Below are 23,885 nucleotides of genomic sequence, written 5' to 3' on the forward strand. Positions count from 1 at the left end.
ACGGGAGACCCCCTGCAGTGCCACGGTGTGTGGACACGGGAGGCCCCCTGCAGTGCCACGGTGTGTGGACACGGGAGGCCCCCTGCAGTGCCACGGTGTGTGGACACGGGAGGCCCCCTGCAGTGCCACGGTGTGCGGACACGGGAGGCCATCTGCAAAGCCACGGTGTGTGGACACGGGAGGTCCCCTGCAGTGCCACGGTGTGTGGACACGGGAGGTCCCCTGCAGTGCCACGGTGTGTGGACACGGGAGACCCCCTGCAGTGCCACGGTGTGTGGACACGGGAGGCCCCCGCAGTGCCACGGTGTGTGGACACGGGAGGCCCTCTGCAGTGCCACGGTGTGTGGACACGGGAGGCCCCCGCAGTGCCACGGTGTGTGGACACGGGAGGCCCCCTGCAAAGCCACGGTGTGTGGACACGGGAGGTTCCCTGCAGTGCCACGGTGTGGGGACACGGGAGGCCCTCTGCAAAGCCACGGTGTGGGGACACGGGAGGCCCCCTGCAGTGCCACGGTGTGGGGACACGGGAGGTCCCCCGCAGTGCCACGGTGTGTGGACACGGGAGGCCCTCTGCAGTGCCACGGTGTGTGGACACGGGAGACCCCCTGCAGTGCCACGGTGTGTGGATATGGGAGGTCCCCTGCAGTGCCACGGTGTGTGGACATGGGAGGTCCTCTGCAGTGCCACGGTGTGTGGACACGGGAGGTCCCCTACAGTGCCACGGTGTGTGGACACGGGAGGCCCCCTGCAGTGCCACGGTGTGTGGACACGGGAGGTCCCTGCAGTGGCACAGTGGATGGACACAGGAGGCACCCCCACAGTGCCACAGCTTAGGAACATAAATGAGTTCCTCTTCCCCTCAGTTTTCACATTTATGTAAATTTAGTAAATAAGTAGACCTTCATATCTTCAATGCATGCACATACATGTGTGTATCTTTAGACATTAATTTTCCGTAAAAAGGGGCATTATTTCAATATCAATTTTTATGGATTATGTAAAACAGGAAATACTATGTTGTTTTGTATAATATCCATAGGTAATAATTCCAGTTTTAGAATTCTAACTAGCTTTGAGACTTTTCACTAAGGTAGATGAACCTCAGGAAATCTGAGTTAATTTTGAGGAACGTAGAAAAATGGCCCTGGGAGGCTCGCTCACCCCTGCTGCTGGGATAACTGGGCTCATTCCAAACAACTCTGCGTTGTGGGACGTGAACCTGTGCTAGGCCTCCGTCCAAGGGCAGGGCCACTCATGGTGACCCTTACGCCCTTTGGGGACCTGAGGGGATCAACACGGAAACACCCTCCTTTCCCCAGGGAGGAACTGGCATGCCCAAGACTGCTAGCTCCATGAGAAAGGGGCAGAGCTAGAAGGCCCTTCTCAGTTCCTATGCCAAGGCTTCCTCTTCTGACCACTTTCCATGCGCTGAGCACTTGGGGGGGGGACAGGAGTGCATGACACTCCCCGAGCTGGGGGCCATCCTGACAGGAAGATCTTCACGGTAGCTTCCCCCAAACACCCCAAACACATGTGCACACCCACACAGACACCCAACCCACACTGATGCCCAGGTACCACACACAGAGGCATTGCCTTGACAAAACGTGCAACACTCGTGTGGGTAGCCAACACACAGAGAAGCACCTGTGCATGCAAGCGCCTCTGTGCCCAGTGCAGCACGGGGAGGAGCAGGAGGGGAGGCCTGGAGTCTTGCATGGGGCACTAGAGGTTGAGCTGAGCCCCTCAGAAGGCCCAGAGGTCCCCAGCCGTAGGTACTGACATCAGGCTCAGGAAATGGAAGCAGGGCGAGTGTGGGCGGGGTTAGGGCTCCTCAATGTCTGATGGATCCCTTTCCACCAGCATGTTCTAGAACTTTCTGGTCACTAATCACCTTCTGGGACTTGTCCTTTCCAGCTCCTCAGAGTAGACAAGCATAGTTCCACACTTGTGGGGCAGCAGCCCCTGGCCCTTTGAGAGTCACCATATAGACAAGGAAAGCACACAGGCCTGGCCAGGAGGGTGGCACCGCTCTCACCCAACACGGCCTCTGCTCCGTCCCTTGTTAATGAGGTTCCTTGAGCCGGCAGATGGATTGCAAACACAGGCACCTTCATCTACTAAAAAGACAGCATAAATCGCAGTGGAGAAAAGAGGGGCAGCCGGAGGTTACGGCCAGGCGGCTCTGCCGTGAAAGGCCCGCTCAGAGCATTAGTGGAATTAATTCATCTTTCATGGCGCTTGCAGCAGGGCCTGTGATCTATGGTAACAACCAATTTCTCACCACGGGCAAGAGGAAAAAAATGACTTGCCCCGATCGACTACACAAATCTGCTTTTTAAAAATGGCCTCACATTATCTGGAGTGTTGCTCCCTGAGGCGTCATTTGAAATTCATACTGAGCCAAACACACCCATAAATCAGCAGAGAAAGTTTTGTTAGTTTTAGATGCACAGGCCTGTAATTATTTGGAATTGCATTATGCCTCCATCACGGTAATTACATTTAGATTATCCTTAAGTGATGGTAATAAAAGAAAGAGAGATCAGTCTTCAACTAATTCCCTCCCCCAAAATGCATTCCAATGCAGTGGAGGCTGCTGGAGGCTGTGGGAAACTGCAGGAGGCTGTGGAGGCTGTGGGGGGGGCGGTTGTGGGAGGCTGTGGGGGGGTTGTGGGAGGCTGTGGAGGCTGTGGGAGGTTGTGGGGGGGTTGTGGGATGCTGTGGAGGTTGTGGGGGGGGTTGTGGGAGGCTATGGAGGCTGTGGGAGGTTGTGGGGGGCGGTCGTGGGAGGCTGTGGAGGCTGTGGGATGTTGTGGGGGGGTTGTGGGAGGCTGTGGAGGCTGTGGGAGGTTGTGGGGGGCTGTGGAGGCTGTGGGAGGCTGTGGGGGGGTTGTGGGAGGCTGTGGAGGCTGTGGGAGGCTCTGGCATCTCACCAGTTGCCTCTCCTCGTCTGGCTCCAGCCAGCACAATCCTGTGACTGGCACAGGCGAGGGCCAACCTTCCACTTTAAGAAGGGCACACTGTTGACAGGAAGTTAGAGTTTGTAATGGTAAAGAGGTTTTCCTGCTGCTGATTACCAGATGAAAGGAAACCCAGGACCTACCTGACCAGCACAAGTGAGGCAGTAAATATGTGGGACCCAAGGCAGCCTCCCTGACTATCCAAGCAAGGGCTCACACTGGCAGGTCCAGGCCCCGGGGTCCTGGCATCAGCTGATAGTCTGAGCATCAGGCTGGACAGCGCCATGCTGCTAACAACGTGGGCCCCGCGTCCACCCAGACTCCCAGGCCAGCAGACCAGAGCCTGCCCTGCCCATGAGCTCAATGTCGTCTCTGCCTGCAGACATGACACCAGGGCCCTGGAGCCATGGTCCACTGAGTACAAGGGGCCTGCATGTGACCTGGGGCTGTCTTCCCTGTGTGCGCTCTGCCCCACACCACTCCCCACACCACAGGGGACGGTGCACTGCCACACAGCCACCGCCTCCAGACCTCACTGGCCGCAGAACCATGACAGTGGGAAGTCTCATGGCTGGGGGAAGCCCCAAGGAGTAAGGAGCCCTCGGAGGAAGAGGAGGAGGAGGAGGAGGAGGAGGAGGAGGAGGAGGAGGAGGAGGAGTTGCGCATGGTCTCGAGGATTGCAGGGGACTGAAGGAGCCAGGACCCTGCCAGGGTCTTTGGAAGAACTGTGAGCTTCTAAAGGTAGCCCACACCTGAGTGTTATCCCAGCCTCTCCTTTTCCTCTCCCTCCTCAGGACATGGGGACATTTTGCTAAGACCCTGGCAGAGGGGCACAGAGGCCAGAGATGGGACGGTATGGCCTTCCCCAGAGCCTCCAGAGCCTAAGGCAAAGGTGAGCTGTGCTGTGAGGACGTCTTCCTGCTTCTGAACTGTGCCAAATTCCATTTCATGTGGAGTACCAGGAAGGCTCCTGTGGATGAATGAAGGCCACCGTACAGGGCCCTGTGGACGGAGGTCACCAAGACTGGATGAAGGCCACGGAGACTCCTGTGGGTGGAGTGCCCGGAGGATCCCGTGGGTGGAGTGCACGGAGGATCCCGTGGGTGGAGTGCACGGAGGATCCCGTGGGTGGAGTCGAAGGGGCTCTTGTGGGTGGAGTGCACGGAGGATCCCGTGGGTGGAGTGCACGGAGGATCCCGTGGGTGGAGTCGAAGGGGCTCTTGTGGGTGGAGTGCACGGAGGATCCCGTGGGTGGAGTGCACGGAGGCTCCCGTGGGTGGAGTCGAAGGGGCTCTTGTGGGTGGAGTGCACGGAGGTTCCCGTGGGTGGAGTGCACGGAGGCTCCCGTGGGTGGAGTTGAAGGGGCTCTTGTGGGTGGAGTCCATGGAGGATCCTGTGGGTGGAGTGCACGGAGGATCCCGTGGGTGGAGTGCACGGAGGATCCCGTGGGTGGAGTGCACGGAGGATCCCGTGGGTGGAGTGCACGGAGGATCCCGTGGGTGGAGTGCACGGAGGATCCTGTGGGTGGAGTCCACCGAGTCCTGGGAGTGACAGTTTTCTCCCAAGGGCAGAGACACAGCTTATGGAACAAGGTGTGACCCGTGGGATCCAGCAGCACTGAGGTCTGGACTCAGATCCCTGCCACTTGAGCCACAGGCCCCATCCTTTTTGCCCTAGTTATTTTTTGCCCTCGGTGCCTCCTGGTAATCCCCTAACTACCCCTCCGTTGGGTGAATGGTATACCACCACAAGTGGCTGCGGGTCTTGCTAGCTCTTTCCCCAGGTTAGCCTCAAACTATGATCGGCTCAGTCTTCGTCTCCCAAGTGACTGCGATTACAGCACAGGACCCCATTCCCAGCCCCACTCGTGAGAACTTGAAGCACAACACCACAGGCCATCTGTGCAGTAGAACAGGTACACGTAAGGTTCTCAAGGAGAAGACCCCATTGAGGGATGTGCCGTGAAGGCCAAGAGCATGGCCTGCCGTGACTCAGGAGAAGACCCCATGGAGGAGTGCAGGTTGTGTGCCTAGTTGTGGTTGTTCTCAATCTGACTGGAACCATAGTATTGATTTTTTTTTTTTGTCAGTCATGGGGCTTGAACTCTGGGCCTGGGCCTTGAGCTCTTCAACTCAAGACTACCGCCCTACCCCTTGAGCCACAGTGATACTTCCCATTTTCTAGTGGTTAACTGGAGCTAAGAGTCTCATGGACTTTGAACTGCAAGCCTCAGATCTCAGCCTTCTGAGGAGCTAGGGTTCCAGGCTGAGCAACCGCCCCGCTCATGGCATTGATTTTCTTCTTCACAGTGGAGATAACCTGAAGGGATATTTATTTGATAGGAAAAGCTGTGCTGGGAACACCTGGCCCACTCCTGCATTCTTAACTACTCAGCAGCCTGAGATCTGAGGACGGACATTTGTAGCCAAGCTGAGGAGAAAAGTCCATAAAACTTCCCTCCAAGAAGCCAGTAAAAACCCAGAGCGGAGCTATGGCTCATGTGGCAGCATATACGCCTTGAGAGAAAAACCCAAGGAAGCATGTGAGTCCCTGCATTCAAGCCCCAGTACTGGCCTGTGCATGCATGCACGCGCGTGCACACACACACACACACACACACACACACACACACACACTCTAAGGGAGAAAGTTGCAAAGAAGGGTACTTGACTTGTTTGGGCATTAAATACTGTCTTACCCTGGAAACATCACATACACTACTGCTTATGACCATATCCAGTGTCTAGTTCACCCCTGTGGACTGGGGATCTGACCTGCAAGGAGTTTCTCAAAATCTTAAAGAGGGAAGTTGCTTGCCAGTCTTGCTTGGAATCTCTCCAAGCACCTGTCATTCCTACTTAGTCCTAAGCCTGCTGTGGTTATTCAGAGAGCGGAGGTGAGTGCCAACCCTCAAGAGGCCTCCCCAAGAGCTAGGGCCAGTCTGCAGTGGACAGGGCCCAAGCAGGGCTACAAACAGGCCCAGTTTCTTCAGAACTTTGCAGCCCCCAGGGTCCCCCTGCAGAGCCAGCTACATTCAGTAGGGTTGTCATGACACATAGATGTGGCTGTCCGAAAGCTCTCAGGCCTTCCAGATGGCTTTTCTGCCATCCTTTTCCAAACCAGTAGAAGAGGAGCCCACAGCATAGGCCTGAGCTGGCTGAGGAGAGAGGGCAGTCTGCTGACACCACATCCTTGGCCCGGCACGATGGATGAGGAAGCTGAGCCGTAGGTAACGAGAGCACTCATCCTTCACGCAGACAGCCACAGCCCTTCACTCAAAGCACAGGCGATAAAGCAAGTTAATAACGTGGTGGCCTTGGTGAAAATGGGCTCTGAACAAGCCCAGCACTGCACTATGCAGGGACTCCATGGAGAGAGAACCGCAGAACCAGCCTTCTTGGGGGAATGGCGTGACCGTGAGCCCAGGCGTTGTCCCTACATCACGGTAAGGGCAGGGTGTGTGTGAACTGGAGACCTTGCTGCTCCTCCCCCTCAGCACTGGAAACGCTTTCGTGATACTGGCTGATGCGTGCAGCATCAGGAAGATCATACAGGCTCAAGAGTCTCCCTAATGGTTGGCGGTGACAGCATCTAAACTCACGCACTCAGTGTAAGAGCTGCCTGGAGACACAGTGCTCCATACCAAGCGAGAAGAACGCACTGGCCTGGCAGCTGCTGCCCAGGCAGCTACCACCCTCTCCAGCAAGACAGGGACCTGTGCTTGCCTGGAAAGCCGGAGGGCCTCTGCCTGTGGCTTTGGGAAGGCTCCTCTTGGTTGGAAGAGGTGCACTGAGACCTGGCTGACGTAAGGTGACACAGGGCAGCCCAGGGCAGCCCTGGAAGACCAGGCTTTGTAAGATCAGGCTCGGAACTTCTGGGAGACAGGCTCCAGAGCACAGCAACCCCAGGCTGGGCTCCGGCAGGTGTGAAACAGCACACTTCAGCCCTGCACACCTTGGGTATGGAACAGTGCATCACAGCTGCCCCTGAACCCAGGGCTGGCAAGGCCAGCCTACGCACCTCGGGGAAGTAGTCCTGCGGGAACTTCTCCTTCTCCAGCATCGGGGTGCTCTCCAGGGTATCTGAGTAGATCTCCTTGCCAGTGACTTTCTTGTACTTCTTGGCTGGAAGGGACCGGGAAGATGACATGAATACCTTCATCACTATGCCCCATCCAACAGCCAGCCACCCACTACGGGGGTATGACCCCGCAGACAGCCTGCGGGAGCAAAGAGGCCCCAGGCCGGGCAGTGGGCAGCGGGCCGACTCTGAGCAGCGGTTCCGGGGAGGTGCGTGGCTCTCATAAATTCTGGTTCCACGACCTGGAATCTGACACTCCACTTCATTACCCCGAAGAGCTTCCAGCCTGCAGATTTACAGGGGCTAATTGGCGCCCTCGTGGAGAGCCATGAACGTATTTAAGAGGGCTGTGGAATCACCACTCGCTCACACCTCCACGAGGATTTATCGAGTAACATTGATCTCCTCTGTGCACACAGACAGACAACATCACTCATATTCCAAGGAAGAGCTCTTAGTGTGGGGTGGAAAGGGGAGTGAGCAGACGCTCTCCTGCCCTGCTCTGCCAACTGTCACCTAGACTTCTCTGAAGGCCCCAACCCCACCGGGGCTTAGGGAATCCGAGGTGAGAGTGGCTTGGGGTCTGTTCCCCTTACTCAGTGCTGTATAACAATGAGTCTGGCATTTAGCCCTACAAGTCTCTGGGTCTTGGTGACAGGAAGCTTCAGGTCCCTGCTGTGAGGGCGCAGGGTTCATGTGCCTGGGGTCAGTGCAGTAGCAGAGGCTACTAGCCTCTGGGCTAGCAGCCCAGATGTCGCTGGACCTGCTGCCCTAGTGCCAGCCCAGGCCCCCAACTCTCCTTCAGGGCCAAGAATAACTGCCCTGGGGTGAATCACTGTGGTGCCAAGTGGATTCTTGGAGGACAGCTTTGGACAAGCAGCGCTGCCTCCAGAATTCCATGGGACATCTTTTTCACTGTGAGCCACTAGGACCTGCAGGGTACAGAGTGCTGTCCACCAAATCACTGGTGGAGGTGGACAGAGCGCCGTCCACCACGGACACAGGCAGGACACAGGCAGAAGAGCTGGAGCAGAATCGGAAGCTGAGGACCAGGTAAAAGCTTCCCTCTGATGTCACTTGTGTCACACACAGGCGTCACTTGTGTTACATCAGAGCTTCTTAGTTACCGGCCTGTGTCAACAAGGACCTTTCTAATGTCATGCCAGATCCCCTTGTAGGGCATTATTGTCACAGGAAATTACAGCACAGACGGTTACTGAGCTTCCTCCCACTGCAACACAAACCTTCCTGTTAGGTCACAGACCTTCCTTCACTTCCACCACTGACCCTCGCAGTGTTTTGCTGCACACCCGCCCTCTGTTGCAGGACTCTGTAAGATTTCTGCCCTGCACTGCTCTGCTTCCTTGTTCTTGCTCTCTGTGCTACCTACTTTTCGCATTAGTGCCTGTGGTACTGTTATCTGTCATTGAAAACCTCCAATCTGGTCATTCCCCATATCTGTCATTGCTGGAAGGCTAGTTTGTCTCTCTCTGTGCATGCCTGGTGATTTCTGTTGTTGCTGTTGAGCTAGAAGGCCTTCAGAGTGCAGCCACATGTTGTTCTGGTCAGTCCTGAGCCATGGCTGTGCTATGGGCGTAGGTGCCAGGCACTGAACCTTCTTCTACTGTTCTTGTCTTTTTTCCTGTCAGTAGATTTCCTGTGAGATACCTTCTTACACAGAGTATGAGCAATGGTCAGCAAACACACCTGTACCCCACGGATGGACAGGGCTTAGAAGGAGTCTCTCCCACCTGGGAAGCATGTACCCTGAGACTCAAGGGGGACAGATGGAGTAGAGAGGCTATCTCAGAAGGGGCATCTCAAACAGCCTACACGGCAGTGACTATTACACAGAAGCCGAATTTTCTCTTGTCTATCTCTGTGTTTGATGAACATAAGCCTCTCATTCTGTTTCATTTCTTCACATTTTTCCACAGGAAGACAGAAAACTGCTCCCTTCTCTACTACCCTCTGCAGGAAAGGTGGCATGCATTCAGGAGGGTGGGCGGCCGGGCCCTGAGGGCAAGTCTACCCTGGAGAAGCTAGTGACCACGTCTTCACAGAAGGCCCTGGCTAGTGACTACTCCCCATGACATAAATGCTGACACCCAAATATCTGGAAGATATGGGGGCAACATCAAGACAGATCCCAGGAGATGGCACAGAGGCTTACCTTTAAAGTCAAACTGGTAGATGTTTTTTAAGGATTCATGAAGAAAATAAAAGCTTCCTAGTGCCTGTAAGAGCAAAGAGAGAGACAGCATCAGAGGTGGTGCTGGAGTAACCACTTCATTCCCGAGGGAGGCTCCTCAACCTGGAAGTGATGGCACCGTTGTGTGTGCAGCTGCTGAGACGCAGGCTGGCCGCAGAGCCTGCCAACATCCCACACCAAGGGCAGGTGCAGAAGGGCCGGCACTCCTGAGAAAGGACATGTGTGCGTGCACGGGGGGGGATGGGAGCACCGGGTGATCTGACATCAGAGGGTATTCTGGTTCCAAGCTGCTTTCTGAGCCTGACAACGGTCCTGTGGTCCTGGAGACCAGCCCCAGAGGGGGGGATGGAGCACCAGGTGCCACAGCTTGCTCAGCTACGAAGTATGCAATTGCTTTAGAAAGTGGGCAAAAGGTGACTGGAGAGCACTGATTCTCTGTAGCAACCATGTCTCCCCCTCCCCTCAAACTGTTTACACCTCCAAGTTCTAACATTCCCTTTTGTAGGGAACAAGAGTTGAGCAAATCCAGCTTCTCAGCGTATTCCATCGCAAAGGTACATCTTAAACAAACCATCAAAACCACCTGACGGGAAGGTGAAACTTGCAGTTGTGCTTTCATGTCTACATAAACTCAAGAGGCAACAGACTGGCTATTTTCTTTAAAATTTTTAAAACACTTGACTGTGAAGGTGAGGGGTTGCAGCCACATACACGAGTGACGGTTTTTAAAGAACAAGACAAGCCTGGTTCCTGGGGTCATCAAAGTCAGCCCAGACTTGATGCTGGCTGCCAGTCCTGGGCTTGAGCTCACACATTCCAACTTCCAGCAGGAAATTGAGATTTACAATGTTTATTTTCAAAAACAGGTCGGGGGTTTGGCCTAGTGGTGGAGTGCTTGCCTAGCATGCACAAAGACCCGGGTTCGATTCCTCGGTACCACATACATAGAAAGAAGCCGGAAGTGGTGCTGAGGTTCAAGCGGTAGAGCTCTAGCCTTGAGAAAGTCCAAGGACAGGGCTCAGGCCCTGAGCTCAAGCCCAGGACTGGCCAAAAAAAAAAAAAAAAAAAGAACATGAATGGGCCGGGAGTTTGGCCTAGTGGTAGAGTGCTTGCTTGCCTAGCATGCATGAAGACCCAGGTTCGATTCCTTGGTACCACATAAATAGAAAAAAGCCAGAAGTCGTGCTGAGGCTCAAGTGGTAGAGCTCTAGCCTTGAGAAAGTCCAAGGACAGTGCTCACGCCCTGAGCTCAAGCCCAGGACTGGAAAAAAAGACAGAATTTTAGGGGCCGGGAGTTTGGCCTCGTGGTTAAAGTGCTTGCCTAGCATGCACAAAGACCCGGGTTCGATTCCTCGGTACCACATACATAGAAAGAAGCCGGAAGTGGTGCTGAGGTTCAAGCGGTAGAGCTCTAGCCTTGAGAAAGTCCAAGGACAGGGCTCAGGCCCTGAGCTCAAGCCCAGGACTGGCCAAAAAAAAAAAAAAAAAAGAACATGAATGGGCCGGGAGTTTGGCCTAGTGGTAGAGTGCTTGCTTGCCTAGCATGCATGAAGACCCAGGTTCGATTCCTTGGTACCACATAAATAGAAAAAAGCCAGAAGTCGTGCTGAGGCTCAAGTGGTAGAGCTCTAGCCTTGAGAAAGTCCAAGGACAGTGCTCACGCCCTGAGCTCAAGCCCAGGACTGGAAAAAAAGACAGAATTTTAGGGGCCGGGAGTTTGGCCTCGTGGTTAAAGTGCTTGCCTAGCATGCACAAAGACCCGGGTTCGATTCCTCGGTACCACATACATAGAAAAAAGCCAGAAGTGGTGCTGAGGTTCAAGCGGTAGAGCTCTACCCTTGAGAAAGTCCAAGGACAGTGCTCAGGCCCTGAGCTCAAGCCCATGACTGGCAAAAATAAATAAATAAATAAACAAACAAACAAACAGAAGAGGATGTGCTATTAACAACTACGTCATGAGCTAAGTCCATCAGATAAGGGTGGTCATACCCAGCTAAGCCCACCTCAACTCGTATACACCGCAGCATCTTCATCTTGTCATCAAACAAGACTAGGTCTAATAAATCACCGGGTCAAACACCACTGACAATTACAGCCTTTCCCTGTCTCAGATAGTAATATGCACTTTCTAAAGGAGTCGGATGCTGAAACTGACCCACACTCATCTTCCCACAGCTGACCCATCCAATCCCACATCTTAAATATTTAATTACGCAGGCAAAGCTCAAGGTCACTGCCTCGTGGAGCAACCTTGTGGAGCTGGACTGCTCCCTGCTCTCCCACAGACACCAAGGACAGCAATCAGGAGGCCAGGGCCACAACCTGCCTGCCAGGACCCCTGCCCGGCCCGCCAGGACCCATGCCCTGCCCGCCAGGACCCATTCCCGGCCTGCCAGGACCCCTGCCCTGCCCGCCAGGACCCATTCCCTGCCTGCCAGGACATCATTAAGGGAAGGAACTCTTCTAGCATACTGTTTCATTTTGAATGTTGGTTTTGATCACCCGAGTACACACACTGATAGTAATACAGGAGCCCTGCCCCCTGCCTTGCCACTGGGGTGACCAGTCTTGTGCTGTACTGCAGGTACCGGGCCTGGATGCCTGGATGCCATGCTATGTGTTGCATACACCTCTAGCATTCCTGGCCCCCACCCCCAGTGTGCTGGGAAAGACTCTGTTCCTTTCTCTCCTCTCCAGGCTTCCTGTGCCTTATACCCACCCCTCACCCCTATTCTCTCACCTAGCTCACTTCTGTGCTGTCAAGCCCAGTGTCAGTCTCCACCCTTCTAGCCCACCCTCCCTCATATGCTTCCTGCCCACCCTCCCTTGTGTTCTCAGTTCACCACCTCTACCACTATTACTGGAAGACTCCGGAGCTCTCTGGTGGCCCTTGCCTCTCTCTCAGGTTGTGTACCATGTCTGGGGTCACCAGCGACCTCCAAGGTGCACATACTGTGCCCATTCCTTCTGGCGGCTCAGGAAGATGGCTTGGTTATGGTCGAGGGAGCCTTACCTGAAATCTGGGTCTAACCCTGGCAACAAGACACATACAAACAGCCTAGGTTTCTGAACTGCTTCTAGTTCTGTTTCTTCTCTTACCACCTGAATGGCACTGTTCTTGGACAACTCTTCAGTGATGCTCAAGTTACAAACCATTTCCCAGGAGTTTGGCTTATTGACTCCTTGCAGGGACTTTTATTTCTGGGCTTCAGGACATCACACTTCCTCTCTAGAATCTCCATCTCTCCCAGTCTGAGTAAGTGGCCCTGCGAGCGCTCTCCGGAGCCTTCCCCCACCGCCTCCTCTCCGCGGCACAGCTTACGCAGTGCTCAGGACATTGCCACCCCCTCGAAGGCAGCCCACAGGTCCTGGAACTGTCCATTCCCCTCTTGGGTCTCACAGAAATCCAGCCTTGCAACCCTGCCACTCCTCTCCTGCTCCCTGGAAGATGTGTCTTTCAGACCCCTTCCCCAGGACCTTCTCGTGTCCCTTCCTCAACATCTCTTCCACCCACAAGTTCTGTGCTCACGGCTCATGGGTTTGTGGCTCATGACTTTTTGTGACTCACAGCCCCTCTTTGCAGACTCCATGTGCTCAGGTTCTATGGCTCACAGCCTCTATTTACAACCTCCATTCTCTCCATGGCCAATCCTACCTGCTGCCCAAATGGCCTCTCCTCTTCCTTTGCTCCTACCTCCTGACTCTCCTCACCAAGAGGCTCCTGCCACTGCTCTCAAACCCTGACCTTGAGCTTGTACAAGTCCCCTCCAGCTCAGAGGGCTGCGGCCACACCGGCCATCCGGGCCCCTGAGATTCCCAGGCTCCATGGGCAGGCTTCCTCCTCTAGGCAGCTCTCCCTGACTGCTCCCGCAGAGGGTCCACAGGCTCTGCTGCAGCATGCCACTGCCTCTGGTCTCCCCCTCCATCTCCTGCAGGGTAGGATTTTCTGCAACCCGAGATTCGATCATGAAGGACTCCTGTAATCCCCAGTCAAATGACAGAGATGCACAGCTCCCGCTGGACGACAGTTCCGGGCCTGCGAGTTAACTGCGCGTGAGGCTTCAGGGCACAACTTCAAAGAACATCCCTAGGGAAGAGACGAGGCTCACAAAAAATGCTACTTTTCTGACCAAATCACCAAGGCAAGCCCTGGCTTTAAAACACGCTTAACAGATTGAATAATAAATCAAAGCAAAGTTACCATAACATTCATTAGATTATAAACAATAATAAATGAAACAAAGCTTTCATTTAAATCAATGTAGAGCTTTATTGATCTTCCCCTGTATAATAAACTCATGGACAACCAATCTAATTGGATGACATGGCATTATTACCATTCCCCAGCACTGTGGCATGCAGGGAAGGCTGCAGCCGCCCAGCCTGTCACCGGGTGTCCTCTCTCAAGAAGCTTTGTGGCCATCACGGACGCCTTCACAAAGTGCTGCCTTTCCATTTCAGTTCCTGGGGAGGGACAGGAGATGACGGCACACAGGGTCCCATTGCCTGACCTCAGCACCCAGCCCCTCTCCAGGCTGGCTACAGGCCCGAGAGATGCTCACATAATTTCATTCCATCTCCCATCCAACGGCCGACATTAGAAGTTAATTAAATTGGTTGTCCACTGTATTCATCCACTTACAAAGTTAATGATATTCTGTCCCTGAATTAAAGAGCATTTTATAAAGCGTGCACATGGGAACTGGCATGTTGTACACGGGGTGCTGAACCCTGTCACAACTCCTGGTTGTTACGTCCCCAATCAGGCAGCCCAGAAGGGCAGGGTCCACAACAAAGCTCGAGGCGCCCTGACAGTGAGGGTGAACACCACACACAGCGGCCACTTCATATCTCATGTTGGCCCCTGATAAAATTCCTCCAGATCAGCAAGCCTGTGTGCATTTCAGATTACATGGCAGGTAGAGCAGCCACGGTGTAATGAGACAGCCACGAAGATGGGCTGTGGGAAGAGGCATATGACTCAGGGGTGCCGATGGGGAGGAGAGGGGTAATTCCAGGCTCTCAAAGGCTACCTGGCCTACGCAGGAGATGAGCCATTGTGTTGGCGTGCCATCTTGGATGAGGAGAGCTCTGAGGCCTCCAGCCCAGACAGGCTGAGGTGCCTTAACACCCCAGGGAAATAGCCAGGGTGGTTAAACCTAGTTCACACACTGCAAGTCCTCAGAGGCCTGGAAGGCTGACCATACAAGGGCCTAGAGCCAGAGCACAGGACAGGACAAGGAGTGGACCTAGCTCCACCATTAGAGAGGCGCTGTCACATACACAGGGGTGGTGGAGAAACCAAGGAGGGTAGAAGAAGGAGATGGTCAGCGGGGACTAGAAGGAGGCAGAGGGGCAGTGAGGGTGCAGGGGACTTGAGAGGAAGAGGAACCAGGGCAGATGGTAATTAGGAGCCCAGGGGTGGCCCAGTGCCTCAGAGTCACTGATAAGTGCCACTGGTCACTTCATGTAAAGATATTCTGATTGCACACCCATCATCAGATTCACGCTTAGACCAGGGCATGGCAGCCTCAGGCCAGCGCCAGTCACTGCACATATAAGGCATCACAGAGAGGAACAGGTGTCCCGGGAGCCAGGACCTCAGCCACGGCAGCAGCCCACAGGTCCCGCCTGCAGCTGCAGCTGCTGACACCTGCCTTGAACGACAAGAAGGGGGGTCCTGGTTATTCCCCTGATTTTTTTTGCCAGTCATGGGCTTGGGCCTAGGACCTGAGCACTGTCCTTGGGTTTTCTCAAGGTTAAAGCTCTACCACTTGAGTCACAGCACCACTTCCGGCTTTTTTTTCTATGTATATGGAACCAAGGAATCGAACCCAGGTCTTCGTGCATGATAGGCAAGCACTCTACCACTAGGCTAAACTCCCAGCCCTGCTCCCCTGATTTTATCTACTCTATTTTTTTCCCATCTGTCTCCTGAGTCAATGGTAAACCAAAGGTAGGAAGAATATATCTGACTGCAGAGCAAATGCAAGAGGCCCAGAGGGCAGGGCAGGGCAACCTTCCAAATTGTATAGGATAGCCACAACCCGGGAGGATGTGAGCCACGTGTCTCTCCCTGTCTGACTGAGGTGGTGCTGGGCTAGGACGCCTCCACAGGCCCCTCCACAGCCCGTCACTTGCATTTCCTCTCAAAGTGAGATGCATATGCAACCCGCATGCTATTTTGGTACATTTTGCAAATTGAAAATTTCAATAATGAACAAGAAGCATATTAATCTCAAAATAATATCTAGTCAGAATTATTTAATTTATTAAAATATAGTTTTTCATGTCTCACTGATGACAAAAGTAAATCGATATACTTTTATGCCAATTACATTATGTGAAACAACTCTACCTTATCTTTTGTCTTCTAAAAATCATTAGCTTTTCAATTACACTTCCATCCTTACGAATGTCTGCAAAGTTATGTGCATTATGGATATGAGATAATGAAAGCACAATGCACTTTAAGAGGCAGCTGACATAGAACACAAGCTGTTTACAAAATACCTTAGGTCCTAGAAAAGGCTCAGGGTGCATAAAACACAACAAAAGGGCTTTAACTGATTTTTAAATTCCAGGGATATTGGGAAGCTGCCCTCTGCAACAACAGTGAAGCACCAGAGATGGCAGAGCCCTACGGCTGCAGACCCAGCATGTCTTCAGGGCACCCTCGTCCCTTCCTGCTCTTCTCTTCATGGACTCATTTCTCTCTTCTTTTAGACGTTAGGGAATACTTTATTTTATACACAAGGATTTACTTGTTTAATCCCTATTTGCTATTGTTATTGCTTTGCTCTTTTCTAACCAAAGATCATCTCCTACCTGCATTAAGAATATTCACTATCTTTTCTGTGGGTCTGCTGATGAAAACTCCTTTTGGCTCCATTGTAATGAAAATGCCACTAGCCCATTCGTTGTTTTGTTTCTTACTGTGTGGCTTGTACGGACCTCAAACTCCCTATGAAACTAAACTAGCCTCAAACTCATGGCCCTTCTGCCTCAGGCTCCCAAGTGGTGGGATCACAGGCGTGCATCAGCACACCCGTCTCTCCAGTGCAGGACCACAGGTGAGTGACACCGCTCCTGGCTTCACCTTCATGCGTCAGATGTGGTTTTGCTGGATACAGAATTCCACACGGATGACCCCTCTAGGACACGGAGGGTCACCATCCCCAGGCACTCACAGATATTACTAGACTGTTTAGTTGTTTCTTCTTCTCTCTACCTTGATCCTGGTGCTTGAATCCAGGGCCTGGGCACTGGTCCCTGAGCTTTTTTGTTCAAGGCTAGTGTTCTACCGCTTGAGCCACAGCTCCACCTCTGGCTCTTTGGTAGTTAACTGGAGATAAGCATTTCATTGAACTTTTCTATCCAGAGTGGATTCAAATGTTGGTCCTCAGATCTCAGCCTCCTAAATAGCTAGGACGGCAGGCCTGAGCCACCAGCACCCAGCTAGGTTTTCTTCAGTTTTACTGCAATCTGTCTGGGCACAGATTTTCTGTTCTAGTCTTTCACTTATTCTGAGTATTGAGATCTTTCACAACTTGAAAGCTTGCTGCTTATGATTTCTTTTCCTCTGTGTACTACCCATGGCTCATTACCTATCCTGCTTCAGGCTCCATTCAGTATTTTCTTCTGGCCTATGTGTGGTCCCAAGTTCCAGTAAATTCAAAACATCAATACACTCCTTAAAAATTGGAGCTGCCTCCATGCAATGTTCCCTCTGGGGAAGTTCAGGAGCAGCAGGTGCAGAGCACTGTGCAATTAAACAAGGAAACCAGCCACCGAGCACTCCCTCAGGAGGCTCGAGCTCCACCCTGAAGCCCACCTGAACGGCGGCGGCAGCAGCATCTCCCAGCCACCATGAGCCCTGGCTGGATCTACTCCCTGCTAGCAGGCTGCTTGGAGGAGGTAAGTCACAGCTGTCCTGTCTTTGAGGGTCTCGTGTAAGGGTGCAGATGCAGAGCCAGGAGGCTGCACACCTCCACATTCTCCCGGTGGCCTCTGCACAGTTCCTGCAGCAGCACAGAACCACGTCTGCTCTTCAGGGCCTGCACTCCTCATGCACATGAGCCAGCCGGGCCTACAGCTCTGGCCGAGGGCACAGCCACCTCCTAGCACCACCTGAGCCCTTGCCTCTCACACAACAGAATGTTGACCTCCGGGCCAGAGTACCCACCAGACTGCCACCAGAGTGAGGGGGCCACCAGCCTAGAAGCACGGCCTTCTCTTCCGATCTCCTCCCTGGGGTCTGAGGCACCTCCCCAGGACTCAGGAGAGGACCCCCACTCACTGCCCTCGTCCTGGTCAGAGGGAAGAGACTCTCATGGCAGGCAGGGCTCCTGAGCACCCCTAGTCCCCCACCTGGAGGTGGGGTGCCTCAGGGGCTGCCTGGGGCACCGCCAGGGCCAGAAGGCTTTTCCCTCTTCCTGTTTCCTGAGGCACATCACGAAGAGCCCTTACTGGAAAGCCACCGCCACGAATGGCCACGAATGGCCTTGGTGTAAAGTAGACCTGGCTGGCAGAGACCAAGGAAAAGTGACATGCATCACGCGATTCCACGGCTGGCGCCCAACTCTTCAGTACTGTCATCCTGGCCTCATGAGGACCTGTCATTCTCCTCGAGAGAAAGAGGGATGTCCAGAACAAGAGTGACAGAAGGGAGGGGCATCTACAGGTGCCTGCTGTCGGGTGAGGGGTGAGGAGTGGACCCTTGCTGTCTGGTGAGGGGGGAGGGGGGAGGGGGGAGGCGGGAGGAGTGGACCCTTGCTGTCTGGTGAGGGGTGAGGGGGGAGGAGTGGACCCTTGCTGTCTGGTGAGGTGTGAGGGGTGAGGAGTGGACCCTTGCTGTCTGGTGAGGGGTGAGGGGGGAGGAGTGGACCCTTGCTGTCTGGTGAGGGGGGAGGGGTGAGGAGTGGACCCTTGCTGTCTGGTGAGGGGGGAGGGGTGAGGAGTGGACCCTTGCTGTCTGGTGAGGGGTGAGGGGGGAGGAGTGGACCCTTGCTGTCTGGTGAGGGGTGAGGGGAGAGGGGGGAGGGGGGAGGAGTGGACCCTTGCTGTCTGGTGAGGGGGGAGGGGAGAGGGGGAGGGGGGAGGAGTGGACCCTTGCTGTCTGGTGAGGGGTGAGGGGGGAGGAGTGGACCCTTGCTGTCTGGTGAGGGGGGAGGGGGGAGGAGTGGACCCTTGCTGTCTGGTGAGGGGGGAGGGGTGAGGGGGGAGGAGTGGACCCTTGCTGTCTGGTGAGGGGTGAGGGGGGAGGAGTGGACCCTTGCTGTCTGGTGAGGGGGGAGGGGTGAGGAGTGGACCCTTGCTGTCTGGTGAGGGGTGAGGGGGGAGGAGTGGACCCTTGCTGTCTGGTGAGGGGTGAGGGAGAGGGGGGAGGGGGGAGGAGTGGACCCTTGCTGTCTGGTGAGGGGGGAGGGGAGAGGGGGGAGGGGGGAGGAGTGGACCCTTGCTGTCTGGTGAGGGGTGAGGGGGGAGGAGTGGACCCTTGCTGTCTGGTGAGGGGGGAGGGTGAGGAGTGGACCCTTGTTGTCTGGTGAGGTGTGAGGGGTGAGGAGTGGACCCTTGCTGTCTGGTGAGGGGGGAGGGGAGAGGGGGGAGGGGGGAGGAGTGGACCCTTGCTGTCTGGTGAGGGGGGAGGGGGGAGGAGTGGACCCTTGCTGTCTGGTGAGGGGGGAGGGGAGAGGGGGGAGGGGGGAGGAGTGGACCCTTGCTGTCTGGTGAGGGGTGAGGGGGGAGGAGTGGACCCTTGCTGTCTGGTGAGGGGGGAGGGGAGAGGGGGGAGGGGGGAGGAGTGGACCCTTGCTGTCTGGTGAGGGGGGAGGGGGGAGGAGTGGACCCTTGCTGTCTGGTGAGGGGGGAGGGGAGAGGGGGGAGGGGGGAGGAGTGGACCCTTGCTGTCTGGTGAGGGGGGAGGGGAGAGGGGGGAGGGGGGAGGAGTGGACCCTTGCTGTCTGGTGAGGGGGGAGGGGGGAGGAGTGGACCCTTGCTGTCTGGTGAGGGGTGAGGGGTGAGGGGGGAGGAGTGGACCCTTGCTGTCTGGTGAGGGGTGAGGGGTGAGGGGGGAGGAGTGGACCCTTGCTGTCTGGTGAGGGGTGAGGGGGGAGGAGTGGACCCTTGTTGTCTGGTGAGGTGTGAGGGGTGAGGAGTGGACCCTTGCTGTCTGGTGAGGGGTGAGGGGGGAGGAGTGGACCCTTGCTGTCTGGTGAGGGGTGAGGGGGGAGGAGTGGACCCTTGCTGTCTGGTGAGGGGGGAGGGAAGAGGGGGGAGGGGGGAGGAGTGGACCCTTGCTGTCTGGTGAGGGGGGAGGGAAGAGGGGGGAGGGGGGAGGAGTGGACCCTTGCTGTCTGGTGAGGGGGGAGGGGAGAGGGGGGAGGGGGGAGGAGTGGACCCTTGCTGTCTGGTGAGGGGTGAGGGGGGAGGAGTGGACCCTTGCTGTCTGGTGAGGGGGGAGGGGGGAGGGGGGAGGAGTGGACCCTTGCTGTCTGGTGAGGGGTGAGGGGGGAGGAGTGGACCCTTGTTGTCTGGTGAGGTGTGAGGGGTGAGGAGTGGACCCTTGCTGTCTGGTGAGGGGTGAGGGGGGAGGAGTGGACCCTTGCTGTCTGGTGAGGGGGGAGGGGGGAGGAGTGGACCCTTGCTGTCTGGTGAGGGGGGAGGGGAGAGGGGGGAGGGGGGAGGAGTGGACCCTTGCTGTCTGGTGAGGGGGGAGGGGTGAGGAGTGGACCCTTGCTGTCTGGTGAGGGGTGAGGGGGGAGGAGTGGACCCTTGCTGTCTGGTGAGGGGGGAGGGGGGAGGAGTGGACCCTTGCTGTCTGGTGAGGGGGGAGGGGAGAGGGGGGAGGGGGGAGGAGTGGACCCTTGCTGTCTGGTGAGGGGTGAGGGGTGAGGGGGGAGGAGTGGACCCTTGCTGTCTGGTGAGGGGGAGGGGAGAGGGGTGAGGGGGGAGGAGTGGACCCTTGCTGTCTGGTGAGGGGGGAGGGGAGAGGGGGGAGGGGGGAGGAGTGGACCCTTGCTGTCTGGTGAGGGGTGAGGGGGGAGGGGGGAGGAGTGGACCCTTGAACAAGTTACGAGTCAGAGAGGCCACTCCCACCTCTCTGCCTGGAGGCAGCTACCAGGGAACATCAGGAGAGTTACACGGGACTGCATGGCCATCACATTCATGATGGATGAACAGAATCTGTGAGCAGAGGAGTGGCTGGCCACAGCTCTCCTGAGGGAAAAGAGAAAGCAAGGCAAAGGCTGAGCGCACAGAAGTGCAACTGTCAGACCCGAGGAGCCCTGATCCAGGCTACCCCATGCCTTAAAGCAGGGCCCAGAGCTCCCTGCCACCCCCATGCCAGGTGGGAAACACAAAGCACCCTCACTCCGAGGCTGCTAGAGCATGGGGCTGCAGTGGCCAGCACCCGCACACGACACCAGACAGCACCCGGCGTTCTCTACCCCTTCCTGTGCCTGGCACTAGCTGCACACCAGATGGTGACAGTCGCGGTGCTGGGACACTCGGGGCTCACGAGCGAGGAGCCAGAGAAAGGTACAGAAGTCAAGCGAAAGTCAAGCGTCCACAAGGGCTGGGGCCGTGAGCTGTTCAAAGCACAAGAAAAATGAGCTCCAAGCGCTCAAGTCCTGCGGAAAAGAAAAGGAATGTCAGTGGCCACCACAGGCCCTCTGACCCCACACCCATCCCCACCAGCACTCTCCACCCAGGACTCTGTTTTCATTAAATTTCTAGCCCACTGTTTAAAAGAAAGCTAGGATGGATAGTGACCGTAATTTCATGACTTTCCCTTGAGCATAAAATCAATTCCTTGTTTTTAATGACGTAATCCTGAAAAGTAGACCCCATTTGAAGTTAAAAGATACGATGGGTTCTGACTTTAGCTGAAAGGGGCCTGGAAGATGTGTTTGAACCTCTGGGATAGACGTGCCTGCTTCATTCACATTTTCCCTTAGGAGCACCCACGCAGCTACAGCTAGCTCCTATGATAACCACAGACATGAAAAGAGCTGGAGTGAGGCAAGAGGCAGCTATGTGGTGGCCAAGTGTGGACACGTGTGCTATGAGACATCCCCTGGAATTCCGCAGCAATGCAGGAATTGGCTATTTGTGCATGCGTGTGTGCACACACGTACACACACGCACACACACGCGCACACACACACACACACACACACACGCATGATGCACACTCTGGCCACCCTCACTCTCACACCAAGCCTCCACTGCAAGGGCCTTGGAAACACTTGAAAAACTTAGTCACTCAGCTTGATGCTAACTAGAAATAAGAAAAAAATAACAAATACTTATGAAAGTTGCAACTGAAAAATTTCCACTCCGACTCCCGCTCAACGTACTTAGCAAAAAGGTCAAAGCTGCGGAATTTGCTGGATAAATAAACGCTGGAGAGGCGGATGAATCACTGGAGAGCTGGCGCATGGCAGAGAATGAACCACCTGCAAATGCGTCCCAAACCCCATTACTTCCCCTTTTCCAGGAGCCCGAGATTCATGTCTTCGCATGCCGCCAGTTCATTACCAAGAACTACCATCCCTCTTCTGCGCACGCCGGGCAGCGCGCACGGCCCCTTGAGGACCCTTTAATGTTTAATTCCCCATCATCCGCTCCACTGAACAGCTTAATCTCTGCTTGTATGATCAATACTATATCAGTGTAAATTAAAATGACAATTTTAAAGTAATTAAGCCTGTTAATGCTCGATTCAAATGTCATTATTTGCACAGGGGATGGAGGAGAAATCACAACGTGTCTGGGGTGACAGGAAACTGTCGGAGCCTCCTTGTCCTGCTGCTCCATGCCACGGGGGCTTTAGCAAAGCGGATTAACTTCTGCCTTATCCTGTCAGGGTGCCTATCCAATTTCTAAAGAGGATAACGCAATTTGATGAATTTAATTCCAGCTACAAACTCAATTATTGTGATAATAGATGAAAACTAGGAGGAGACTCTAACAAGGCCCACATTTCACAAATACACTTACGTCCACAACAGGACGCAGCCATAATGGCTTGATTTGATTTGTCCTCTCTCTTTTGAAAGTCCTCTAAATAATTATGATGGCTGGAAGGACAGCCAACATTTATTAGATGGCCTAAAAGGGGCTGTGGCCTACATGAGCCGGGGCCGTGGGCGAGCCAGTGACATTCTTACCTATGGTAAGGGTGGGCGGCGCTGTCTTGTCCACAGCCGGCTGCTCTCACCCAGATGGCCAGACACGTTTTCCTGGGCAGTAGGGGATTAATACAAAGAAAATCAAGGAGAGCTATCTTCCTGCATCTGTTCACCTCCTCAGCTTTCCAGTGGGAGGGGTTCAGCTCTCCAGTGGCGGGGTTTAGCTCTCCAGTGGCGGGGTTTAGCTCTCCAGTGGCGGGGTTTAGCTCTCCAGTGGGCGGAGTTCAGCTCTCCAGAGGGGGGGGTTCACCTCTCCAGTGGTGGAGTTCAGCTCTCCAGTGGCGGGGTTCAGCTCTCCAGTGGCGGGGTTTAGCTCTCCAGTGGGAGGGGTTCAGCTCTCCAGTGGCGGGGTTTAGCTCTCCAGTAGGGGTTCACCTCTCCAGTGGGCGGAGTTCAGCTCTCCAGAGGGGGGGTTCACCTCTCCAGTGGTGGAGTTCAGCTCTCCAGTGGGCCGGGTTCAGATCTCCAGTGGGCCGGGTTCAGCTCTCCAGTGGGGGGTTCACCTTTCCAGTGGGTGGAGTTCAGCTCTCCAGTGGGCCGGGTTCAGCTCTCCAGTGGGTGGAGTTCAGCTCTCCAGAGGGGGGGGTTCACTTCTCCAGTGGTGGAGTTCAGCTCTCCAGTGGGCCGGGTTCAGATCTCCAGTGGGCCGGGTTCAGCTCTCCAGTGGGGGGTTCACCTTTCCAGTGGGCGGAGTTCAGCTCTCCAGTGGGCCGGGTTCAGCTCTCCAGTGGGTGGAGTTCAGCTCTCCAGAGGGGGGGTTCACCTCTCCAGTGGTGGAGTTCAGCTCTCCAGTGGGCCGGGTTCAGATCTCCAGTGGGCCGGGTTCAGCTCTCCAGTGGGGGGTTCACCTTTCCAGTGGGCGGAGTTCAGCTCTCCAGTGGCGGGGTTCAGCTCTCCAGTGAGCAGAGTTCAGCTCTCCAGTGAGCAGACTTCAGCTCTCCAGTGGGGGGGGTTCAGCATTCCAGTGTGTGTGGGGAGGTTCAGCTCTCCAGTGGGCCGGGTTCAGCTCTCCAGTGGTGGAGTTCAGCTCTCCAGTAGGTGGGGTTCACCTCTCCAGTGGGCAGGGTTCAGCTCTCCAGAGGGGGGTTCAGCTCTCCAGTGGAGCGGTTCAGCTCTCCAGTGTGTGTGGAGGGGTTCAGCTCTCCAGTGGGTGGGGTTCAGCTCTCCAGTGGGCGGAGTTCAGCTCTCTAGAGGGGGGTTCACCTCTCCAGTGGGAGAGATTCAGCTCTCCAGTGTGTGTGTGGGGGGGGGGTTCAGCTCTCCAGTGGGGGGGTTCAGCTCTCCAGTGGGGGGTTCCCCTCTCCAGTGGGGGGGTTCAGCTCTCCAGTGGGTGGAGTTCAGCTCTCCAGTGGGGGGTTCAGCTCTCCAGTGGGAGGAGTTCAGCTCTCCAGTGGGGGGTTCAGCTCTCCAGTGGGGGGTTCCCCTCTCCAGTGGTGG

The 23,885-nt window shown here is 55.3% G+C and overlaps 1 protein-coding gene across 2 annotated transcripts in view; it reads right to left on the minus strand.

The window, feature by feature from the left end:
* Positions 1-23,885, minus strand: part of Inpp5a (inositol polyphosphate-5-phosphatase A) — a 176,945-nt gene that overhangs the window by 64,272 nt on the left and 88,788 nt on the right. For both annotated transcript variants that reach the window (XM_090345575.1, XM_090345574.1), the window contains exons 5-6: positions 9,217-9,280; positions 6,984-7,087 (exon numbers count right to left, since the gene is read on the minus strand). In XM_090345575.1, the coding sequence (XP_090201701.1) occupies positions 6,984-7,087; positions 9,217-9,280 (168 nt within the window). The remainder of the gene's footprint in view (positions 1-6,983; positions 7,088-9,216; positions 9,281-23,885) is intronic.

The sequence above is a fragment of the Megascapheus bottae genome, chromosome 15, assembly GCF_031878675.1.
Source record: "Megascapheus bottae isolate mThoBot1 chromosome 15, mThoBot2.hap1, whole genome shotgun sequence".
NCBI lineage: Eukaryota > Metazoa > Chordata > Mammalia > Rodentia > Geomyidae > Megascapheus > Megascapheus bottae.